The sequence below is a fragment of the Danio aesculapii genome, chromosome 17 (genome assembly GCF_903798145.1).
Source record: "Danio aesculapii chromosome 17, fDanAes4.1, whole genome shotgun sequence".
In the NCBI taxonomy this organism is placed as follows: Eukaryota; Metazoa; Chordata; class Actinopteri; order Cypriniformes; family Danionidae; genus Danio; species Danio aesculapii.
Genome location: NC_079451.1, coordinates 27,646,360 through 27,672,884, shown reverse-complemented (window position 1 = coordinate 27,672,884; position 26,525 = coordinate 27,646,360). Strand labels below are relative to the sequence as shown.

At 37.8% G+C, this 26,525-nt stretch overlaps 1 protein-coding gene across 1 annotated transcript in view; it reads left to right on the top strand.

Annotated features, from left to right (window-relative positions):
• Nucleotides 1–26,525, top strand: part of dlgap2a (discs, large (Drosophila) homolog-associated protein 2a) — a 179,831-nt gene that overhangs the window by 122,123 nt on the left and 31,183 nt on the right. Inside the window, exons 3-6 of the mRNA XM_056477174.1 lie at nt 3,783–3,976; nt 16,795–16,863; nt 19,679–19,838; nt 20,611–20,830. Coding sequence (XP_056333149.1) covers nt 3,783–3,976; nt 16,795–16,863; nt 19,679–19,838; nt 20,611–20,830 — 643 coding nt within the window. The remainder of the gene's footprint in view (nt 1–3,782; nt 3,977–16,794; nt 16,864–19,678; nt 19,839–20,610; nt 20,831–26,525) is intronic.

The following is a 26,525-nucleotide window of genomic DNA, read 5'->3' as shown; positions in this document are numbered from 1 at the left end:
TGATTTATGGGATTTAATTAAGTTTTTTAAGGTAAGTGGTTGCAAACTATTTATATCTTTATAACTATTTATATTTAAACTATTGAATCTAAACAAATAAATTAAGTTGAACATTACTACATTTAATTTGTTTGTTTAAATTCAGCCCATATAAATGGTTTGCAACAACTTACTTACTCCCAGGGCCGTTTATATCAAAGTTGATATTTAGCCACACCATGTTAATGTTTCGTATCATCTAATTTTTTACGAGGTATGTCAATAGCCCAACGATCAACCCCCAACCAGGACATACACACATACACTACGGACAATTTAGCTTACCCAATTCACCTATAGCGCATGTCTTTGGACTTGTGGGGGAAACCGAAGCATCTAGAAATCCATGCGAACACGGGGAGAACATGCATACTCCACACAAAAATGCCAACTGACCCAGCCAGGGCTTGAACCAGCAACCTTTTTGTTGTGAGGCGACAGCACTACCTGCTGCGCTTAATCTATATGACTATTTTCATCATGTAACAGACTACAACTTGTAAATAATATACCTCACATTGTTCTGAATTCCTAAAAGTTTAAGCATAGTTCATCAAAATCCTCTAAAGTCAGTTTAAAAGCATCCAGTAAGGACACTGTCGAGTTCTCCTGCCACTATGTTATAATGAATTCATCTCTTGGCTTGTAAAACTGTGGCGATGTGTTGCTTTGAGAGGATGTTTTCAGAGTACTGATGTAAAGTACTGTGCTGAAGGTTATGAGCATAAGGAGAGTTGCTAGGTGACGAAATTGTTCTCAGCAAGTGTGAAAGAGAACACGTCATAAATATGTCAGAGCCTTGTTTCTGTCATATGATCTATCAGTCAATCTTCTGCTCTCAATGAGATGCTGTTCATTCACCAGAGGAGAGTCATTAAGTGCACAAGATCATGACAACAGCTGTAATATTACTCAGTCACTGCCCGCATGCAAAGATAGTCTGTGATAAGTGGTTTCTGTGAAGATGTTCTTGGGGAAAGTGCCAAGAAGTAAATGTCAGCCGGTAAAGGTGATTGATATCAGTCGTGACAATGTCACCGTGTCAGCGGCATTGACAATGAATTGCGTTGAAAAGTCTGTTTTAATGAGCATCCGGCTGTTTACTGCTTATGCTGCTCTTATCTTCTTGGTCTTGCTGACTGTTTGTGCAAACACACCTTCTAAGGAAGTTTTTATTTTCACCTTTCTCTGTTGGCTCAACTTTTTCTTCATGAAGAAGGTACAAATTAGACCTGGATTCCCCCAGGGCCACGATATTGGAATGTTAACCTCAGAAGTGTTATACTAGCTAGCTCTTTTATTTCTGTTTATTCCTTGTAATTCTTGCACTTCTGATTTGCAAAAAAATGTACTGTCCAACTTAAAGCCTTTTTTTTTTAAACATAAAGTCCACTTAAAATCAAAATGAACAATCTTTATTTTGCTAGCTAGCTCAGATTGCTGAATTAACACATTGAATAATTAATCCATGCAAGTACTATCACTGAAAAAAATTATTTGTTTTGGTAACTTTCAAAGAAAGTCTGCTCATTTGCTTTCACATTTCAAGTAGAGGTCCTACTGTTGATGGCAACCTGAAGGCTTCCATAATAAATGCATATTAATACCCTGTCTTACCATTAAGTTTGCTATAAGGGAATGATGTTCAAAAAAAGTCCCGCTCCCTACTCAATATTCTGTTTCAGTTAGAAGTACATCAACAAACTAAAATAAAAGTCTTAGCAACTTTTGGTTCAGGCAGACTTTAAAGGTTCAAGACACCCTGGAGTACTTTTGTTGAGATTTTACCAGATTTGTGTGTGTTAAGACAATGTTAGCACCTGTCAGCTTTAATTGTGGGGAAAACTGGATAATTTTGAGCTTTTGTCAGCTAATTTCATCTTAAAATCTTAAAATCATTATTGGGGCGGGATCAAAATTGGTGATGTAGCACTATCTACCTGTCCAGAGATGACGTGTCGGTTTCTCATTATTATTCATAGCAGAGTTTTCTTATTCTGTGAGAAGACCCTGCTTCTTAATTATTCATGAGAGCATGTGCTTTTAAAGGCAAAGCAGACCTGCCAAGCTGTGAGACTCAATGACTGGGTGAGACCGCGAACGGCACGGGTTGTATGTGTTTGTTTCCATGATCCATAGGGTTTGTTACATGTTTTCCCCAAGATTCTGTCAGGGCCGATACAGCAAAGCTGTTTGTTTGCAGTAAGCATTTTTGTCGGGAGAGCTGTATGAGAATTGGAGAATGGCGGACTTTGTCTTTTATCAGTTGAGTTCATTACCATTCAGACACATCGCCTATCCATGCTGCTGTGTTCGCACGTTTAAAATCCTCCAGATTACCAGCAGGGGTAATGGTTGAAATAGATAGAGAAAGAGACTCAGGGATTCAGACCCAGGGATTGAGGAGGAGAAAAGTCCTTCTCATTTATAATGTTTATATAAACACGATTATCTTTACGGTGATATAACAAAATATGGTTATGTGTAAATGAAATTACGAATAACAAATGTAGCAGGGCACTAAATTACTGTTTATTTCTTTGCATTTTAATTTTGTAAACTATAAAATCATGCGTCTCCTCACTGACTCATTTTGTGAGCCAACTGACTCCCCTCTTTTTTCCCTGCTCTGCCGGCCACGCCCACTCCTCCCTCTGCCTGCAACACTCCATGCCCATCTCAGAGCATTTTTTTAAAAAATAGGTAGAATTGAACTGAAAGAGGGGGGTTTCATGACCCTTTAAATAAACATCAAATTTATTTATTGAATCAGTCAGTAAATTACAGTAAAGCACAGTTTACAGTTTTCTTACTAGTATACTGCTGGCTGTTGCTGGGAAAAAAGTGCCTGTCATATCTAAGACTTATATTTTCCTTTCCAATATATTTATATTGACGTAACAATTCAGTTTGTGTAAATGTTAAGAGCATGGGTATGTTTAATTGTGTGGGTATTTCTTATATAGATCAAAGCAAGAAATAAGAGATTTGTTTTGCACAAAATATAATTGAAATCAATGAAAATGGTAATAGACAACAGTTTTACTGTAACAAATAAGAAAGTGACAATACCAGTGTGCCAAATCCTTAATGTGCAATAAAGCCATAATTACACGACACTATTATGTTATTATTATGCTCAGTTCAGTGTTGAATCATTTCAGTTCAATCATTATAAAACAAGTTAAAGCGTCATTCTACAAGTTTAGTGCCATTAAATGTTATTAATCAATTTTATGTGCCTTTAAGGGTGTTTTCAAACTTAGGAGATTTGTATAGTTCATTTGTATACTTCCATCCAAACAGTGATACACAACAAACAATCATTCATTCATTCATCTTCCTTCGACTTCTTGCTGTGATGCTAACCACTGAGCCACCGCGCAACAAATAAGCAGACCAAAACCACTGAAAATATGGCTGTGTTCACTTTCAAGCAATCTCGGGTGTAGATCTGCTGAAATATTAAGACAGCATTGACAAATGACATCTAAATAAACAAAAAACAGCAATATAATTGCCAAAAAAGAAGAATATGAATGCATACCAGGACTAAATGTACCATTTTCTTATTTTGTCTGGACCAGCAAAACCAAGAGAACCGAACTTTAAGTCCTTATGTGACAGGAATGGAGAAAAAGCTTTCCTAGCAATTAAAAATGAGTGACAATATATGCATGGATATTGAATATTACTCTATAATATTACTATTCTCTAATATATGAAAACATGAATGTGTCCAGGTCCCTCAGGATGAATGGGGAGGGAGAGATGAGGAGATCCCATGCAGAAGAATGCGGAGCAGCAGTTATGTTAAAGCAATGGGTGATCAAGACAGTGGAGACTCTGATGGCAGCCCCAAAAACTCCCCGCAGAAAATGGTGCGACCCAACGCGCTCGTCAAATCTGTGCTGCAGAGACAACTTTCAGACCAGAGGTAAGAACTTTCATCATCCGGTGAATCTCATTAGAAAGCCTATCCAATCTGAGGTTAGAGTGATTAATGTTCAAAGTCATAAAGCAGAAAACAGGCGTGCAATCATTAACCAGTTATCCACGATCCCAGAGGCCCACATTCTGCGACATGTGAGATCCTTTTTTGTAGAATATGCAAATGTATTTTATGAGCCATCATGAAACATCTGCAGTTGTATCACAGATTGTGCATTATGGACTCTCTTGGTATGAAAGCGAAATGCCCAGCTTTACCGTTTGAAACTGACGTTTAGGAGTCCCAGTAAATTTGAGTGAAAAATGCAAGCGATTAAGTTGACAAACACACATATAATCATAGAGACGATCTGCTGGAAGGGATTCAATACACATTGACACCTGCTGCAACTGAACTTACCATGTCTATGTCTTCATATAAAAAATGAAGGCTATCTGATATAGAAAGCTGCTGTCATTCAGACATCTCTGACTAAGATTGGAGCTTTCAATAGTCTCATGTTAGGCACTACATTTTGAATGCTGATGAATACTACTTATCTTTTTCACTCATGAAACTCTAGATGGCGCAGATTGATTGGCTTTTGCATGCAGTCTGAAATCTCATCATTACTACTTGGAAAGCCGATTGGATTCTGCTGATTCTGCAGCAGTTGGGCTGGCTTGCTCAACATTTAAATAGTCTGGTTCAGTGTTCACTGCTGGTTAATGTTAGAGTATCTCTGAAACCTTTGGAGCCAGATTAGTTTTGATTCATGCAAAAAACACAATGTAGCCAAATTAACATGCATGAAAAAAAGTATTAATGAAAACAATTCACGTGCGCAAAATAAAAATATTAATAAATTAAATATGTTTCACAAATGCAAAACACAATTTACAAATGTATAACAGTCTACACTATTTTTGATTGTTTCAATTTTAACAGTTCATCACCCTGGAAATACGTGTATTTTTTAGACTTTTCTTGCAGCATTCATAGCCTTTAGCCAATCAGATGCCAGCTCACTGTTCAACCAGTCATAATCTGCCTAATGGAGTTCTTAATCTTTGTATACACAGATCAGTAGGAATAGTAAATTACACAAGCACACCGTTCTTTTATTTATGGAAAAATATTAAAAGCGCCGAGTTTGGGTGCTTTCACGCTAGCACCTTTGGTCCCCAGGTTCGTTTGATGTCAGAGTTCGATATGTTTAGAACTTCAGAAAACACAAGACATGTCACTCATATAGTTTTGAATGGGTAAAAAGTGTAACGGTCAATATGGCAAATGAAGCCCTGCCTACTAGTACAGGAGCTGATCATAGATCGCTATAGACTAGTGATTCTTTATGTGGTCAACAAATGCACCGGAATCTCAACTAATACTTGCTTCACAGAAATAAGAAATATATCCACATAAAGCTTGAAATATGTTCTTTTACATGAACGTAGTGCAATTGAAAACAAATTTTTTTTTGGTTTTGTAATCTGTATTAAACGAACGCGAGGTACAGTTCGTCCTATCAAATGCATATCTAATGACATCAGAAGAGTAGAGCGATCTGATGAACCATTATCCTGATGATGATAATGTGTAGAATGACCATAAATGAGGATGGTGTCGTGATCTCATTCTTTTCGAGTGCGCATTAGCTCAAGCAACCTGAAAATATGCCAATTTTGTTTGATTTAAACGTTTAGAAACAAAACTTATGAGACGGTTGTTGTTTCATTTTATTAGTGATTCCAATTATGTAATGTAATCATAAGCTTGGCAAAGCTTAGAAGAATTTGATGTTTCCCCGTTTAAACAGATAGTCCGAGCTTACTGCCTGAAAGGCGTTTCAAAGATGGTCACCGAGTGAAATGTCTTGCCTTAAAGGGACTTTGCTAGACGTTTAGCTAGTGTGAACCATACCCGAGTCCGCCTTAAAGAGATGGTCTGGGGTACAGTTCATGCAAACTCTGGTCTGGTTTACTTCTGATATGAATGCAATCGTACCAGAAAACAGATGTGAACCACCAACTGTACAACAAACTTTACATTTCATTACATTCATTCATGTGTGAATGTCTGTGTATCACCTACCTTGGTGACAAGCGGGACTGAGCCAGTGCAAACACAGTGATATTATCTGTTTGTCTCCCAAAAAAAGACTTCTGCGGACATCACGTTATGTTCTGAACGTTTTTTTTATATTTTTGCGGCAGATAGACACAAGGGGCTCTCTGTATAAGTTACAAATTCAATTCAGTTCATGTTTATTTCTACAGCGCTTCAATGTAGATTCGAAAGCAGTTTAACATAGAAGTTCTAGTAGATTGAAACTGTTTTTAGGGTTGAAGTTAAGTTTAGTTCAGTTCAGTGGGGTTTAAATTTTACATCTGGAAGTCCAAACACTGAAGAGCAAATCAAAACCAAAAGATTCAGTAAAAGCAGAATGACCGCGAATGACAATCGAACTTGGGTTTGGACCAGGCAATCAAACCAAGCGTAAAAGCACTCTAAATGAAATGTCTATAATCCACATAATGTGGGAACTGTATAGTGAAAAGGCTGACATTGTACCTTCTAAGTTACAATTTTCATGTGGCAACTTATCATGTCTGTTCTTTTTAAAGTTATGATTAATACAAATATCTTTATATTCATACGAATTTGTACTTATATCAGTCGTGTAGGTACCGATGCCATATTGGCACAGTACCCAACCGAAGTTATCATGTTTTGAAACTGGCTAAAATTTTGATAATCAACAAACTAATGCTGTTTACTTAGTTTCACACTCACAAACATCAAGCACACATAGAAGTGAAACTTCCATGTGCAAAACTTTCGCAATGTTTTCTCCCAGTCTTTGTAAACATTCCAACTAGCGTTCCATCCCCAGCCAGCATTGAATTTTGGGATATTCCTGTTAACACTGCGCCTGCTCTCGCTCTCTCACACAATACCACCTGGAGCTTTTGTTCTCCACCAGACGTGAGGATTATTTTCTGCTCTGTATTACAGGCCTGTACGCTATTATGCAAAGCTCTGAAACATGATGTTATAAATTTGGCAAGACTGCCTCTCTCAAAGTGCGTCTAATGAAAGAGAGTGTAGCACATCAAATGAGCTCTTCCCCTGAGTAGGTGCATGGAACACTGCATTGACTGCGTATTATGAAAAAGTATATTTATACAGTATTAAGATTGTAAGGCGGCAGGGATTCCACTGAAAGGTGCGTCCCATTAAATCTAGCTACTGTGTAAGTTAGCATCACGTTCAGGTAATTAGCACTTGCGGGTATTGAGAAGTTCACAGCCCGTTTAAGAAAAGTAGACCTTGTTTGCACTCTAGAGAGCTATTTTAGTTGCTGCTGTCAAATGAGAAGAGGCATCGATGAATATTTTTAGGGGTTTAAGATGTAACCATGTATTGCCATATTTTGGTGGTCACTTTAACACATTTTGTTGACTATAATTTAAATTGCAACTACGTGACAACTAATTCTCATTAGAGACTGTAAGGTTAGAGTTGGGGTTAGGGTTAACATTTACTTGCAATTTTTTTATAGTCAGGAGAACGTCGGTTGGTGGAGCAGCATCAGTCTAATAAAACTAATAAGAAATAGATTGCATGTTGTTGAATTGTAACTTAAAGTCAATTAATTGTGCAATACGAACCATCAAAATGAAGTGATACCAATGAATCTTGTTAAAATGTACAGTTATCTCTAGAAGAATATCAATCAACTCAATCAATCAATCAACTTTTATTTATATAGCACTTTACTGCAACCAAGGTTGACCAAAGTGCTTTACACAAGTAAAAGCAAATTATACAACACAACAAAAAATCTGACAAATCAAAACAGAACATAAATATAAATAAATATAACAAACATTAAAACATAACAAAGTGTCAATGCTATGCATTAAAAGCCAATTTAAACAATTGGGTCTTACGCTTCGCTTTAAAAAGTGGCAGGTCAGTGATTGTACGAAGCTCAGTAGGAAAGAGCAGTCCCCCACTGCTTGTATCTTGACCGAGGGATTTCAAGCAGAGGTTGGTCAGCAGATCGCAAAGCTCTGCTGGGTTTGTGAATGTGCAAAATTTCGCATAAATAAGTAGGAGCAAGGCCATTGACGGCATTAAAAACAAACATCAAAAGTTTAAAATTGATTCTAAACTTAACAGGGAGCCAGTGGAGGGAGTAGAGAATTGGTGTAATGTGTTCACTTTTCCATCTGTTAGTTAACATGCGAGCAGAAGCTGCAAACGATGAAGACACGACTGGTTTACTCCTACATAATTTGCATTCAGGGGCGCAAAAAGGGGGTATGCAGTATATGCGGCGCATAGGGGCACCATTGTACCAAAACTATTTTTCAAATTATCCATATTAAAAGTTTCAAAAAATAAAAACAACAAAACAAAGTTGTTAAAAATGTTTATTTAGCATTTTATACGCATATAATGTTGTATTTTATTAAATAAAAAAATAATTCCACCCCCCCCCCCCATTTTTCATACCATATATGTTTTTATGAATTTATTATGTATCATATTGATTTATCAGGCCTTTTGGTAACTTCTTTTGCTCAAAACTATTTTAATTTTAGCTACAAACAAATTTTGCCCATAATATTTTAATACAATAGAACATTTCAGGCAGTTTGTCTCTGTTTGTTTTTTACACTAAATAGTTTACAGTCTTTTTTATTTCACTTAGTGAGAGGTGTAATAGCAGTTTCAGTCAATTGTTCGTGCAAAGACAGACCTTGCACCTCTCAAAGTATGTGAGAAGTAATTGCAAAGTTCTTTTGCCCTTTAGGACTCCTATATCTATCATTTTGTTTTGACAAATGTAGTACAAAAAGTACAAAAGCAACGCAGGTCAAGGTGCTTTAATCATTTAGTGAGGAAAAGGAAATAGAGAAGAAATTTGGGGTGGGATGAGATGTAATTCTTTGCGACTTAACATGCTTAATGTAAATATACCTTTTATTACTTCATACTATTTCAGTTGTGTTCAGAACTGCGAAATGTATTTGTTTGAAGCATGTTGATGAGGCACAAAAGTTGAAGCCGCATACCCATCAGTAAATGTGCAGTTGCACCCCTGATTGCATTACAGTAGTCCAAACGCAAACTAACAAAAGCATGGATGGCTTTCTCAAGATCGGCCTTGCTCAGGAAAGGCTTGACTTTAGAGAGAAGGCGAAGCTGAAAAAAGCTTGCTTTAATCACAGAATCAATCTGCTTATTAAATTTTAAACTACTGTCTAGTCTCACACCCAAGTTTTTAACCACATGGCTGAAGCGAGGAAATTGAGCCAGATGGCTTGAGATAAAATGGTTGACCTATTAGAATTGTCAAACATAATACACTCGGTTTTGTCTTTATTTAGGCACAGAAAATTTTGTGACAGCCATATCTTAATATCATTAAAACATTTGATAAAAGAATCATAGCTTGGTATTAAAATCGACTCAGAAGCCAGTTGCAATGAGGCAAGAGCAGGCGAGATATGATCTCTTTTCTTAGTTCCTGTTATTAATCTGGCGGCTGCATTCTGAACCAACTGTAACCGAGACAGTGTTGACTTGGGTAGACCAATGTACAAAGAGTTACAGTAGTCTAACCGAGGGGAAATTAAAGCATGAGTTACAATTTCTAGATCTTTTTTTTTTTTAGAAAGAAAAGGTGTAACTTTTGCTACCAATCTAAGTTAGAAAAAGCTGTGTGCAGATTGTTGTTTAGGAATCCTAGCTGAGTTTGAATTGAGTCGTTGGAAGCAGCAGGACCTAATAAGAGCACTTCAATTTTATTTTCATTTACATAGAGAGTTATTGGTTATCTAGGTCTTAATGTCGATTAGGCAAAAGAAAAGGTGTTCTTAAGATGAATCTTTTCCTATTTTGATAGGAAAATATAGTTGGAGGTCATCAGCATAGCAGTGATACATTATGTTATGTTTGCGGAGCATTGAGCTTAAAGGAAGCATATAGAGATAAAATAATAGAGGGCCAAGAATGGATCCTTGTGGAACACCAAAATGAATGTGTTTAGGTGGTGAAGTAAAAGATCCAATATTTACCTAAAAAAGACCATGCAAGCAACACATTGGTCATAGAACAAAGTAAAGTACAAATTAAATCATCAAGAATTACACAATGTGATTTTAGCTTCTCAAATGACAACATGTGCTTGTTTAGGTGCTTTGTAGGTTTAACATGCTTCATGTTATAGCAGTCGCACTTTAGAGATAATTCTGTACTCTGTCCAATGGCCATGTTCTGGTACTTTTGGTCTATCCAAACCAAGCCATTGAATCTTTAGGAACTGGGTCATCCACTGCTGCCTTCTGTTATGAAAAACAGATTTGAGAAGACAAGCCTATGATTCAGACCGGCCATCTGATCAGCTCTAAACAACATGTGCAGGATGTTGATGTAGGCCAGTAATCTCCCTAAATATGCTCTTGTGGATCTTCCATCTTGTATGATGCATGCATAAACACTTTTGACTCTTACAGAATTGGTCAATAGACATTAATGTTGTTACAAAGTATTTCTTATCTAAATAAGATCTGAATCCAGAAACAATCCAGAAAAATATGAGTGTCAAAATGATCAGCCCTCCTGTGAAATCTAAATTTTTTAAAAGTTTAACAGAGCAAGAATTATTTCCACTGTATTTCGTAATATACTGTCTCTTCTGGAGAAAGTCACATTTCTTTTAGTTTGGCTGGAATAAAAATAAAAAGTGACAATAAAACTGTAAAAACTGCTAAATTTAAATTATTAGAAGTTATTTTTTTTCAGCTGGCTTCAAAAAACCAGATTGTCCAATGATTTGTCAATTGTTTTGTCAGGGGACTGCAGATGCAAAATAGTCTTTTGGCTAATTCTGGCATTTGTGCTTTATGCTGAATACTAGTATCTTGCAAAATAGTGAATAACATATGATGTACTGTCATCATCGCAAATACAAAAGATATACATAAATGTAAATATTTGTAAAATATTGATGTTAATTATAAAAAAATATTTCTTGACTGTTAAATTGGCATATTAGAATGATTATGGAATGATCATGTGTCACTAAAATAAATATGCTAAAAGTTAAATCATGCCTTCACAGGTATAACTTGCATTTTAAAGTATTCTTTCAATAAAAAAATGTAATTTTGAAAAATATAGTTTCATGCTATTATCTATTTCTCTGTGGGCATTTTTAATTTTTTAAATTTTTTAATACTACAGTATATTTGCAAAACTGGGCGTCATGGTGGTGCAGTGGGTATGGGTGCTCCGGTTTCCCCCACAGTCCAAAGATAAGCGGTATAGGTGAAATGAATGCAGTGCAATGCAATATTTCTTTAGATTGTCTACAGAACAAACTATAATTATACAATAACTTGCCTAATTACTCTAACCTGCCTAGTTAACCTAATTAACCTAGTTAAGTCTTTAAATTACACTTTAAGCTGTATAGAAGTGTCTTAAAAAATATCTAGTAAAATATTATTTACTGTCATCATGGCAAAGAGAAAATAAATCAGTTATTAAAAATGTGTTATTAAAACTATTATGTGCAGAAATGTGTTGAAAAAAATCTTTTTTTCAATGAACAGAAATTGTTGGAAAAATATACAGGGAAGCTAATAATTCAGGAGGGCTAATAATTCTGATTTCAACTGTATATTTTTAATATTTATAATCTTAAAGTCAGTTTAAGACATAATATTTTCAGTCAGTTTGAGACAAAATGTAATGATCTTTGCCTAATCTTTTTGTCAAACATTTATCTTAAAATGCTTCATACATAAATACATACACTTTTGGAACACAGTGAATATTGTTGCCAGTTTGGTCTATTTTGTCAGCAAATTTAGAGACTCTCACTGTTGCTGCAACTTCTTTTAATGTTTTGCTTCATAATCTATTTAGTAAATTTTCTAATATATTTACCCATTTATTTAAAAGAAAAACCCATGCATTGTATTATTTCAGAAATTAATATAAAGTTGAAGTCAAAATTATTAGCCCCCATTGATTTTTTTTTTCTTTTTTATATATTTCACAAATTTCACAAATAATGTTTAACAGAGAAAATTTTCACAGTATGTCTGATAATATTTTTTTATTCTGGAGAAAGTCTTATATGTTTTATTTTGGCTAGAATAAAAGCAGTTTTTAATTTTTTAAAATCCATTTTAGGTCAAAATTATTAGCTCGTTTAAGCTATTTTTTTTCCGATAGTCTACCGAACAAACCATCGTTATACAATAACTTGCCTAATTACTCTAACCTGCCTAGTTAACCTAATTACCCTAGTTAAACCTTTAAATGTCACTGTATAGTAGTCTTGAAAAATATCTAGTCAAATATTATTTACTGTCATCATGGCAAAGATAAAATAAATCAGTTATTAGAAATTATTAAAACTATTATGTTTAGAAATGTGTTGAAAAAAAATCTTCTCTCCGTTAAACAGAAATTAACAGAAAAAATTTTACGGAATTTTTTTTTAACAGGGGGGCTAATAATTCTGACTTCAACTGTAGCTTAAATCCCACTACAGTCTTTAACTTAAGGATTTGGTCAGAATAAAATTCAGCCAATGTCTTGTTAATGAAGAGCAGATGGGAAGTGACTGACATAAAGTTGTTATTTAGCCTTAAGGGGCTGCTTTGTCTGACAACAGAAGCATACAAATATGTTAATGAGGATATGAGAATATCCTGTGTGAAAAGAAAACAAATGAGTCTTACCAAGGAAAGAGCAGCAGTACATTCTGATGGTTCAGACTTGGCAGGTCAGAGGGTGTCGTGATGCAGTGACAACATATCAAAGCATGGTAGGCTTTCAGAAAGCATGCAAGCTGATCACTCAAGACAGCCTCATTTATCTCGGCATGGCCCAGTCCCGCTGATGGAGATCCTCTGAGAATACAGGAAGACTGCAAGAGGATGCTGACCACACAGAACCAGCAACCACTTCGCAACCGTAACGCAGTGACCTTGTGAGAAGCTCGTCACTATCAATGTTATTGAAGATCATCAGTTCAGTTCAGAACGCTTCACAATGCACTGGACCACCCACACATTTCAGTGGCGCCAGGACACAAGTACAACCCACTCATGCTGATTCCTTTGTAATCTTTTAGTATATTTATATTGCGCTTCGATTTTCACCAACCTGCTGGGAACGTTGAGAAAAGTTCATTTAATTACACCCTTTATGTTCTTTGTTTTGGCAGATTAATGCGGCGTGTTTTCCTTGGCTATTTGAAAAAAAAGATTCAACTTAATACACGATCCAGCTTTAATGAAGCTCCCTGCGGTGACGAGCGTACACATGCTGAACATCTGCCCTCTGCAGTTTAGCTGTGGATGTTCACAGTGTGTTGTAGTTACAGCGTGAGGCTCAGAAATCTCCCCCGCAGCAGATGAGAAGGACGCATACCGTGCAAACCGAGGGAGACACATTGACGGTATTGATTTTTTCGAGCTCCGAGCTAGAGAATCACCAGCAGCAGCATCAAATCTGTCCCTGCGCCCTGAAGAGTCTCTTCATGCTCTGTAACTTCATCAGCAAACACTACAATCAGGTTTTCTTCCTAAAGTCTCAGATTAGAATGAGCCTCGATTCTCTGTGTTGGTTCTCCAGCCACTATAGGAACAATAGCTGAATGGTAATAATCACTTGAGCTCTGCTTGTGTGGTGCGTTTCTGACTTTGGCCAGCACAATCTCGCAGCAGAAATGGCCCAGAGATCTGCACTGAGCTTTCAGGGAAGTGTTTGTGTGCACAATTTGCAGATCTCAGGAGATTGGAGCTGAGAGAGAGTGGGAGAGAGTGTGATTATATTCCTACAGGGGACGAGTCGCAGTGTGAATTCAGCAGGAAAGATTATTCAACTAATCCTAAACTCCAACAGCCACGAGCAGAGTTTGAAAATGTTACTAACTTCTACCCAAGATTCTCTTCAGTGTGTTTTTTGGCACAAAAGATATTTCACCCAAAAATCATTATTTAATCACGCTTTACTTGTTTCAAACATTTACTTTTATTTTTTTTCTACTATTCAACACACACACACAAAAGATATTTTAAGAAAGCTGGAAACCTGCAACCACTTACTTCCACAGTGGTGGCTAGAGTATCCAAAATCTATACTCAAGTAAATCTTCTTTCTGTTAATAATAATAATAATAATAATAATAATAATAATAATGGTTAACAGTGTGAATGACTAATATGTGCAGGGCTAATTAGTTAGTCCATTAAACAGCAGTTTCTTTAGTTATCCCGTAGTTACTATGAATAAGTTTCAAATTGGTATAATGTTGACACTACGTGTTTTTTCAGGTTGGAGTTGGAATTCATGTATATGTTGCGATGTCAGTTCGATGCATGCATCGCATTATCAAACTATTCCTGTTGACATCTTGGAGTAAAAACATAGACTGAACTTGAGGCCGGGTGACCTGTTTTGATAAACTCTCTGCACAGACAGCGTGATCATCCTTCTCTGAACCGCAGATGGCGACATGGCGTGACCACAGTATAAACTCGAACATCTTCCTAAACTTCAGCTATTATACCAACATAGGCGCGCACGCTCTAACCGAAAGCGGGAGACGCGTCTCTATAGCAACCTCACAACCTTTCCAATGCGGCACCCTGCAATATTTGCAAACAAGTCATATGAATCATATTTATTATCATTTGACAGTAACGGAGGAACGCCGCCAAATGTAGCGAAGTAAGAGTAATGATTTTTTCTCTAATAATTTACTTGAGTAAGAGTAAAAGTACACATATTTAAATGTACTCAAAAAGTACACGTTACCCAATAATTTTAGTCAAGTAAATGTAACAAAGTAAATGTAACTCGTTACTACCCACGTCTGGTACCAACGATCCAGCCTGAGCAAATCGCTGATATATACACTGATCGGTAATGGACTACTAATCCGCAATTTTAAGGACTACAAGATCCAGTCATGCACCACACACACACACACACAGCTATTCCTGACCGATTGCATACACACAGCCGGAGGATTGTCAAAGACTGATTACATTGGCTATTTAAGCAGCACAGACACACACACTCTAGTTGCTGAGTCTTGTTTACTGCACTTGTGATATTACAACGCGTAATCCTTTGTCTTGCTTTGCCGTGTTTGGACGCTCGCCGTGTTTGTTTGTTTTTTCCTGTCTGCTGCCTGCCTTCTGATCATCTGCCTGCTTATTTGACTACGACTCTGGATTGCCTGTGTACATCTGCTTACTCCCGGTTTGACCATTGCTTTCCTGACCATTCTCTGTTTAAATGAATTTGCATTTGGATCCACACTTTCATTGTCAGCGTCACATCACGTTACACATAGTATCTGTTTTTTTCCTGCTATGGGAGTCAATGGTTATAAGAGTTCAGCTCATGCTACTTATTTCAAATGAGCTAAAACCACATGATGCTTGAGTTTTCTTTTGGACAACTTAATTGTTTTATGTTCAATCCACTTAAATTTGTAAAAATCTAATAAGTTAACTTAATTGATTTGTGTTGGGACAACATGAAGGAATTGTGTGAACCCAGTATTTTTTACAATGTAAAATAAAAACGATACCCAACCCTAATCCTAAATGCGTTATTTATTTATTTTATTTTTTTGGCTGGAATGTCAGGAGGTAACATTGACCAGGGAAAATGATGTTTAATATCCATTATAGTAGCTTTCACCCTCATTCCTGGTTCAGTAGTTTCCACATCAGAAGTTTCCACAAGTTTCTTTTTTTATTTTATTTTGCTTCACTAGTCTTCTTTAAATATCTTTTCACCACCTTCTTCTTCACCTCTTTATCTTCATTTTCTTTTTCTTCTTCATCTTCATCTTGTTCTGGACCTCCTTCGCTTTCATCCTCTTCATCTTCTTCACCTTCTTATTCTTCTTCTTGTTCCACACCTTTATCATCCTGATCATCTTTTCCTTTATCTTCTTTTTGTCAATAGCTATGTTTCCATCCACTTTTTTTTATGCGCATTTTGGATACACGCATAAAAAAATTGTTGATGGAAACACAAAGATGTGTATACATTTTGAAAATGCACATAAAAACATGCGCATAACTGAGTAGGATAAACTTTTTATTCAAAAAGAAAAGATGTGCACAAACTACGATGGAACACATTCACTAAACAAATCCCAGTATGCACATTAAAAAGTCATGTGATTTTGTTATAAGAGATCATGTGATGATAAAAATGTGTGTGTGAATGGACAAACCAGCAGACTGAGCACATTGTAAAACAACAGAAATGTTGTTTTAGTATTCTAAAACCATTTCAGTATTAGTGTTATATTATTAAATATCTCCAGAATTGTCAAGAGCATCTGTGCTCCACATCTCACACCTTCAAACGTCACCATGCGTTCATTGTGTGTTTTTACTTTTGATATTTGGCACCACTTATCATAAAGTGACGATTTTGTTCTCTATGACTCACTGGATGGAAACACTACTTTATTCGCACGTCTTTTATGCGACATTCCAGTTTTAAATTAAGTTTGCATCTTTGGATTTGCATCTTTGGGGTTGCATCTTTAGCCTATCATCTTCTTTATCATCTTATTCTTCTTAACCACTTTCTTCACCACTTCTTTTTCACTTTTTACATAGGGAAATGGCTGAGTTTTGGTGAATGGCATTATTGCAAATGTGATCAAACTCATTTAATCACAAATGGAACAAAAATCAATGTTTGTCTGTCTTTCTCTTTGTGTTAATACTTAAATATCTCATCTCTGTTCACAGCTCATACCGTTTGGACAAGTCTAGCCGGGACATGGTCAAATACCTCACCAATATCACTGCAGATTTAAGGTGAATATGAGCAGACATTTTGTTTGCATGACAAGTCATCTTAAAGTCACTCCTTTTAACCTAATTTTCAGTATTCTGCAAAGAAATCTCCAGACACAATGTATAAAAACTGTTCAAAGTTTTTGAAGAGTAACTTTGCGTAATCAGTATGTATGAAATGGCATTATTCTTTTTCCTTTCTTTGGCTTTTTCCTCTATATTCATCTTTCAGGAATCCTGTGGTGTTGAATTTTCTAGCTAGTATTCAGTGTAAAGGCACAGTGGCTCATTAAATAGCCTCTAATTTGCATTGTGCTTCATTTTCCAGCGTTGTTAGATGCTTCACCACAGCCAATTGGCCATTTTTAGGTTTGATTGATAAGTCAGAAAGAAAGAAGGCTGTAAAAAAATGTGAAAGTTGTGGTTCTCAAACTTTTTGCTCATTGTCCACAGTAATTATCATATGGAAAGATAAGATTCAAAAATTGCATTTATGTTTTAGGAATGCAATGTTCTTAAGAGTTCAAACTGTTTTTAAGTAATAATTTTGCATAACCCATTGTGCTGGAGTGGATAAGGATTTTGGTAACACGTTCATAAGACTGTCATGAAGCATTTATAATACATGATATGAATGAGATATATGAATGAATATGTTATATTATATATGAAGGAAATTTTATGGATGCTTATGATAACTGTCCTTAGCTCAGTTATGTCATTTTCAATCCAGGCTCATTGGAGATGTGCCCAGGCTACATTGTTGAGAACCAAGAAATATGTACCCTGGGTTGCGTGTGCTTACATTTTTTGTTTTCACAAATCCTCTAAATTAAATTTGTGAAATTTGTCATATACGTTACTTGGGCACATTTCCTCATATATGCCATTTTTTGTAAATCCACCAAAGGTCGCTGTGTACATTCCTGTCAATCTCAACGTCCTACTCACGCATATCCATGAGAGAAGCAGATTGGCTTGTAGATGTGCAGAATATATCAGCTTAATATTGACCGACCCACCCGCCCTCCTACCTAAACCCAACTGATAGTGTTTTTTAAAATCACATTAGAACAGAAAAACTATCACCACCATTTCTTTTTTTGGGTTTCATTTTACCTGGTTTCTGGAACTGTCCTATACGGGACTCAAACCCCAGTTTGCTTCACTCTGCATTCGTGGTGTGCTACCGAGCAAACCAGAAATTCCAGAAAAGTTTTCCATATGGAGGCAAGCAGTCAGCAGTACTGCCTCATAGCATTTGTTTTACAAACAAAATGCATCCATATGCACCTGCATTCAAACATTTCTCTTTTCTCAAATATAAAGCCCTGGTCACAAATTCCTTTTGATCCTGTGTTGGTCAATATAAATGCAGAGACGACATCTTTTGAACTGTCTTTGACAACTTCACATAACCAAATACATCATATCCTTTATCTTTGTCATGATAGCTTGACGCCATCAAGACAACATAAACCGTAATCTTCAGCACGAAGCTTAACTAAACTTCATAACTTCAAAACAAAATTACACATGTGGCAACGCCTCCTTAAACTAACTAACAAATAAATATTCTAAGCGGCTCACAATACTAGAGTTCTCGTAAAGTACACACTGTTAGCCATTAGCAAAACACAATCTCATATAATCCAATTCTCACAAAGATCGTTCAATTTCTCACTAGATAATACTGAGCTGCACAAGCATATCTAATAACGAAGTCTCTTGATAAAGAGAAAACTAGAATACAGCAAATTGTAAGCAAAACCGTAAGCAAAACACAGATGAACAGGCTGGCCGACACAAGTGAGGAGTCTGGCTGTAAGCCAAGCGCTCCTCAAGAACAGCGCAAGCGCACGGCTTTTATACGGAGCGGACTCGGTTTTGATTGGCGTGTCGATGGTGATTGACAGCTCCTTGGACCAATGGTTGCACACCTAGAACCAGCACATGACACACAGCGGAAGAAAAAGAAGAGCACGCAAAACAGAACAAACAAAACATACGTGAAACGTAACACTTGTCATAAATCTTTCATAAACATGATTGTCATGAGACCATTATAATGTGTCATAAATTGAAAAGCAGCATCATTAATTTTTTTCTAGACCTCGATTACAATGGTAGAAATTGAATTTGTCATTAAATATTTATGACACTGTTAATAGTTATTTGTCAGGGTATCAACACTTTTACTGTGAACTTTTAATAACATTCATTTTTTTTTTTACAAAAAATGATCAGAAATATATCCCTGACACAATTATAATGGCCTCATGTCAATCATGTTCATCATCAATTTATGATGGAAATTTCAAGTTGTCATGACAAAGACAAGTTGTGATGTACTATACTTGTTTATGTCAAGTTGTCAAAGCAAAGACATCTCAAACAATTCCATCTTTGCATTTCAAATGACATGACAGTTGTCATAAGCATGTATAGCGTTTCCTTCAAATTCATGACATGTCATTTTATGATTATAAATGTGTCATGACAGTCTTATGAACACCCCCTTCATGTATAGTGTTACTGGCTTTTAATAAATACAGCTTTACACATATTTTCTTCCAAAAATATATTTGCATTTAGCATTATATTCACAGAGTTGTAATATTTTGTTAATTTACATGATGTTTCCTTGTCTAGAATTGTTGGGAATCCTGGTTGATCTTTTTCTTTAAAAAATAAAAATAAAGAATTGACTTGTAGATCTTTTATGCAGGAGTCTATAAGTAGATAGTTAGATAAATACATTAGATAGACAGATAATGTATACATTTTACTTTCTTCTTTCCTCTTTTTTTCTTTTCGTTCCTCACTGCATGCCTAGTCAAAGCTACCATCTTCAGACCTCTAGGGAAATCCATCCCAGCATCACACTGGAACCGTCACCCAACTACAACTCGCCCAAATTCCGGTCCAGGAATCAGAGCTACATGAGAGCGGTCAGCACCCTGAGTCAGGCCAGCTGTGTCAGCCAGGTCAGCCAGGTGAGAGACACATCTGCCCGACTTCACTATGTTCAAGGTAATCCAGGACTTTTTACCCTCACAGTCACAGTGCAGAAAAACATAACACAAACAGAGGATTTAGAGCCCAGTTTGCCAGTTATATCAAATATAGTGTTATTGTGCTTGCCTGTTTTTAAATTGTCAGATGTATCAGCAGCTAACATCTAAACCGCTCTTTTAAAGTGAAGTAATGGGGGTTGTATTGATTTGGCTTGAGGTCTTACAACTGGGTTTTTATTCTCAAGACCCTGATTTTTGCACACGTGCTTACCCTAGACGTCTGAGAATCATCAGTGGCTTGCTGCGGTCATTAGGGGATAATTCCCTTTCAATGGAACGCGATGGATTTTAGAGATTGCTAAATGGGAATCTGATGGCTTGTTAGAATCCTATCAGGCCAGTTCAGCTCGACTAGACAGATATCACTTTATCACTGACATTCTCATCTCAGATTTTCCGAGGCGATCTAAGCAGGTATTGCTCTGGAATGAGGAGGATTCTAGGAAAGCATTTCATTTCCTCAGACTTCGGCAGGAAGACTTAATGTTTTATCCGCAGAGATTGTGTTGTGACCGTATCGCAGTTTTTATCTCACGTACAGTCCTGTGTAGATAAGATTAGACTGTTCGCTGGGACTAAGGGAGAAATATAGGCCCAACAGCAAATAAAGCCAAGAAAGCAACCATAGGAAAAAAAAGGAGTTGGTCTGAACATGCTGAGATGTGTTGTCTGGGTTTTTCTGGTTCTGCAGGTGAGCGAGACCGAGGTTAATGGCCAGTTTGAGTCGGTGTGTGAATCCGTGTTCAGTGAGGTGGAATCTCAGGCCATGGACGCTTTGGACTTGCCGGGCTGCTTCAGGACACGTAGCCACAGTTACCTGCGAGCCATCCAGGCTGGATTTTCACAGGACGATGACTGTGTTCCCTCCATGACATCATCTACTGTCACATCCACCATCAGGTCCACCACAGGTAAGTGGGCTTTCTGTATGGAAAGCCATGCACTCCTGTGTCTGGTCTTGGCTTGTGTTTGTCTCAAAGTACAAGTTGTAAGATTCCAGAGAACGTGCATTTTGTATTTATTAAAACTGACTTTGGTATACCAGAGTTTGATGAAAGTAACTATGATTTATTTCATTTATAATACATTTTTGTGGGAGTGAGGATCTCTGTGACAGTGAGACTTTTTACAATTTAATAGGCCGATCACACTGTGCGTGTTTTTTGTGTCGAGAGGCGCCTTTTTTGAATGATTTACTAACAGTCGTGAGCGTTTAGCGCACCTCGCATTTTAACCGTTTTTGCCATTGCGCACTGATCACTAACAGTTGAAAAAAACTTAAACTCTGAGCAGAAAAAGAATGTTACGTCAGTCGCGTCTTTTTCATTCTCCAATCAAATGAAAGCAGAGGTGGGGTTTTTGTTGAGGTGACTGCAGTGTTTGTCAAGATGACTACGGAGACTTTTAAAGATAGAAGAGAGATTACTGGTTACTGTTTTGAGTTATCCGGAGCTGTATGAATTCACAAATCTTGAATATCACAATATTATTAAATATTATAATTATACGGGGTGGCGCAGTGGCGGAGTGGGTAGCATGCTCACCTCACAGCAAGAATGTTGGGTCAGTTGGCATTCCTGTGTGGAGGTTGCATGTTCTCCCCGTGTTCGCATGGGTTTCCCTCTTCTGGGTGTTCCCCTACAAAGGCTTATAGGTGATTTGGGTAAGCTAAATTGCCCGTAATGTATGTGTGTGAATGAGAGTGTATGGGTGTTTCCCAGTTATGGCTGGAAGGGCATCCGCTGCTTAAAACGTATGCTGCATAAGTTGGCGGTTCATTCCGGTGTGGCGACCCCTTATTAATAAAGGGGCTAAGCCGAGAAGAAAATAAATGAATGAATGAATTTAAATTATACCAAAATCAACAAAAACACTCAGTCATTGCGTAGCGATGTAAAAAGTGCACCACACGTCAACAAAAAGATATTGCAGTGCACTTCGCGTTTTTGGAACGTAAAAGCACGTTCAGTGTTATCAGCCCATAACTTATTTCCTATTAAAGTTAATTGCCAACTGATGTGCCAACTGACTTTATTTTTGATTCAGTTTTATTCTGATCTTTAAAGGCATACCTGAGTCAGTTTTACAACTGTAAACTTTAAAATGACGAATGAGCAGTTTGATTAAGAGTATGTCAGTTTAGAAGCAAGAGCACTTAGCTCAGTGATTATATCATTTCATGAATTTAAGAACTGCATGTCTTGAGAGTGTAGATACAGAACCCAGTCAAAATATTTCAGAATGAATGATTTGTAAGTTAAATTCAGATTGGAGGAAAAGCTTTTCATCTAAAGGATTATTTATTTTTTAATATACAGTAGCATTGTATTACGTGTAGCATGGCATGCATGCATGTGAACGGCTTACAGCAGAGTGGTTGTTTTGTGTACAGCTTCTTAACCCAGAGGTAAGTGCTGGTGTGCCTCAGAGCATAAGAATATGAACCCTATTGAATTCAATCCCCAAATATTGTGACAAAATAAATACATAAAATGGTGAAAAGTGAAACATCCCCTTTTTAAAATACTGTATCCAAATTAAGATATGACCTTTTTTATTCTTCCACTGTGTGTTTTGTCTCTCAAGATTTTCAATTTGGATCTCTACCTTGTCCTATTTTCTGCCTCAGTTGACTCTTGGCTAACAGACAGGGAGGGGTGAAAAGCAATGATGGAGACACGAGGTGGTGTGTATTGCGATCCCAAAATGTTTCTCAGTCGGATGATTGTCACTCTGTGGGCTCTCTGTTTCTCACTTTCGCACATCTTCTAGTCTCTCTTTCTTTCTCTTCCTCTCTCTGTCCCTCTCTTGCTTTTTCTTCTGGGCGTGAAGGTGGTTTTAAACACATCGGTTTTGAGTTCTCTCTCCCACAGGGTCCGCAACTGAAGCTGTGCTTGTTTAAGGGTCAGTGGTGAAACAGGCCCCTTAAATAAATAGAATTAAATGCATCAGAATCTAATCCCTGGACATGTGTGAATTAAGGCCAAAATCAGTTTAGACAAACATTATGCTAGAGTTTTTGCACTGCCTTCTCACTGATATATGCTTGAAGTATTATGAGCAATATTGGCTTTCTTATAAACAGAGTCTCTTTTTGAGCTTGATTTGAATAAATTCATAATATTAAACGCCATATATTATGAAACAGTGACTGGGCAAGGAATATCTTAAAGTGTACAATCACTGATCACCAAAATTTCCTGTTAACTTATTGCTAAAGCAAGGAGCAAATAGTTTTGTTTGAATTTGGCTGTTTGTGTGTCGAGGTATCGGTTGAAATCAATGATTCCCCCAGTAAAGACCTGGTCAGTGATGGGTCAAAGTGGACCTCTCATATTCAATAGGGTTCATACCTGCTTTGCTGAGACACACACACACACACAAAAAGAGACTGAAAGCTTTTGCTCGCAATTGCCTCCTTTCAAGGCACAAAGCACAGACCTGCTCTGTCAGAGGGACCTGATGATGCTCTATAGATGCCGTTGTTATTATCCCCTGCAGGTGTCCTCAGGCTTCAGTTCTCTGTTTTGTGCTTTGAGAGATATGCAAATAGAGGATGGAGTGAGAAGGCAGAGTAATAACGGAGAAAAAAAAAGCTGTGAGTCAAAATGGGATCTGTTTGGTAGCGTGATCACAATAACTCAAAATAACTAGCTCCCGCCATCTAAAGCAGAGGGAGCTGAGATTGCATTGGTTGCATACTGAGCAAATCTCAAAACAATTTGTGAGATTTTACAAAGCCCTTTGATTTGCAAATTGCGTACATCACTGAATCTCTTTCCTGTAAATAATTAATTCCCATATCCATTCATTTTTATCTGACCTATGTGATCTTTAGTGCACAAAAAAGATTTAAACTTGATCTGGCCCGAAACTTATTTTGGCTCACATATGTTTGGTTGAACTCTAAATGGAGGCTGCAAACTGCACAAATCCCAGCTGGCTTCGCCGCTGGGCACATTATATACAATGGCATTTTTATATTTTTCTTCCAGAGGGAAATGATGTGCTGGAGGGCACTGGTTTGCTTAATGAGGACAATTTACCCAACGAGGGGCCAGACTTGACCTCCATGGCCCATGGCAATACGGGCCTCCGCAGGAGAGGAGATGAATCCAGCACTCTTTATGGTAATGGCTCACCGTCCAGGACTCCCTCGTTTCCCCCATTGAAAACGAGTGCACCCATCAGGCCACGGCCTGTTCAGTCAAGTGTCCAGGAGACGGCGGATCTGGCCCTGGCCATCAGCCAGCAGTGGAGAGAGGATGTGTCAGCCATGCGTAAGGAGTTAGCCGAGCTCAGGAAGGATCTGTGCACAGAGCTCAGAGCCTTTAACAGGAACTTTTCCACCTTTACACAACACTACAGCACATGGTCACCGAGCTGTGTGAGGGAAACCCAGACAGCTGCACCTCAAGTGTCTGTCAGCACCCAGGCAGGAAGCAAGACCCTGGTGCGGCAGAACACAGCGGATGCAGCCGTTAACTGCCCATCACCGGTTGATCCCAGTGTTTTATCCATGTCTCCCTCTGAACCTGCAGATAGAAACGTTTTGCAGGTCTCAGCCTCGTCACCATTTTTTCAAACTGACCCCAACTCTGAATTAGCAGACATTGATGATCCTACTTTTGCTAATCTTACCCCTCCAGATCCCGTTGATGTTGCATCGCTTTGTTGGCCTGATCTAGATTCAGACTCTATGACTCCTCCTGATCCCCCAGAACCAGTACCAGAGGTAGAATCATATTGCTTTACAAAGTCATCCACTCCTGAGCATGTTGAATCAGTTGTTTTAGACTTCACAAATGTAGAGCTTGTGAACCTTGCCAGTTTGCAATGGCCTAAACTGGATCCGGAAGATACTGGCTCATCCCTACACGAATCTCTTGATCAGCCCTCTCCAGGGTCTCCGGAGGAGCTTGGTCCATGTACACCAGAGCTTGTTATCACAACTACACAGGAACGATCAGTCCTAGAATCAATGCAACCATTGTTGCTCAGTCATTCAGATGAAGAACAAATGGACTTCACATTACCCGAACTGGACCCCAGTGTTCTGAGTCCATTGACCTTGGATTCTTTGAATCTTCATGACTTAAAATGGCCAAGCTTAGAATCTCTTGAACTCAATGTTTCTGGCTCTCAAAGCCCAGGTCCTTTAGATCTAGCTCTGCCAAACCCTCCAACTCCAGAAACTGTCTATACATGCTCCTTTGAGTCTACAGCACAAGAACCACCCCTTCCAGAACTTTTGGACACCATTTATCTCCAGCCTGCCACACCAGAGCCAGAATCCCGAACAGACTCTGATATATCAAACCCAGCAAGCCCCGAACCACATTTTCCCACTTGTCAAAAGCCAGCTGCACATGAACTAGACTCTCAGGCTCTTGTTTTATGGTCCAAAAAGGAAACATTCATGATCTTTGGAGAAGAAGATGGTGCTGAGTCCTGCTCTGAAGAGAAAGATGGTCAGAATGTAGATTCCTCTGACCCAATGATTAATTTCCCAGTCCAGCCAGACCCTGTTGAATCAGGCCCCCTTGAGTCTGAGACTCTTTTCTCTGCCGTTCTGTGCTCAATTGAGTCAGACACTTTCGATCCTGAAATCACTAGCATGGATGAACCAGCGACACAAGGGTCGAATCCTCCCGGACTCGCTACCATAGACCCAGCGACTGTGCACCCCTTCAATTTATCCCTGCTGGAGCTTCAGTCAGCTTTAGATGTGTCTAAGAGCGAAACAAGCGATAATGGGTCACCAAAGGGAACAGCAGCCATAAGCAGCCCTTCTTATTCTCCATCCAGTAGGGATTTCCTGTGGACTCGGTGGCAGCGGAAAACACGTGGACGGCAGCCAATGTCACGGAGCTCCAGTATGGAAATTTACCACAAGAAATACTCAAACAATTCAGAGATGTCTTATATGTCACTGTCACTCTGAGCTCTTTGAAAGTGCATGAAGTTACACGGGGTGTGCAATAGATAATCATAAGATGTAATATTTGCAGACAGAATACAAGACTGTTAAGTTATGTAGCAAGATGTTTACAGGTTTGTGTCTCTCCAGAGTGTGTGTGTGTGTGTAATTATATAAGAGAGAATGAGAAGTAGAGAGTGTGAAAAGGATAAAAGATGAAGGGGGTTGTTACATTTTAGGCATGGATGAGGTTATGAGAGAGGTTGTAGCTAAAAGCAGTCTGATGACAAAAATGGCACTGCATTAGTGTACTTCAGACATTCAGCACCTATTTACTCTGTGAAACCAGTGAGTCACCTTGAACTTCACTCCTCTCCAGGGACATTCTTTACAGAGACTCAGATGTATTTTAGTAAATACTGTGATTGTTTTTTGGCAGAGAACGAAGACTTCCAGTCAAGACACTCTTGCCAATGAACTTTAGAAACTACCGAGTAAACTGCAAAATAAATCTCTGTACAAACCTATCTTGGATCAACCAGGAATTGGTACTTTGGTCATGTTCTGTGAGAGTGAAGGCATAGGGATAATCCTTTTTCAGATGGAACAAGACTGAAAGTTGGCCAAAGACTACCTAAAACAACTGCTCGGATACATTTTATGGATTTTTGATAATCTGTTTTTTT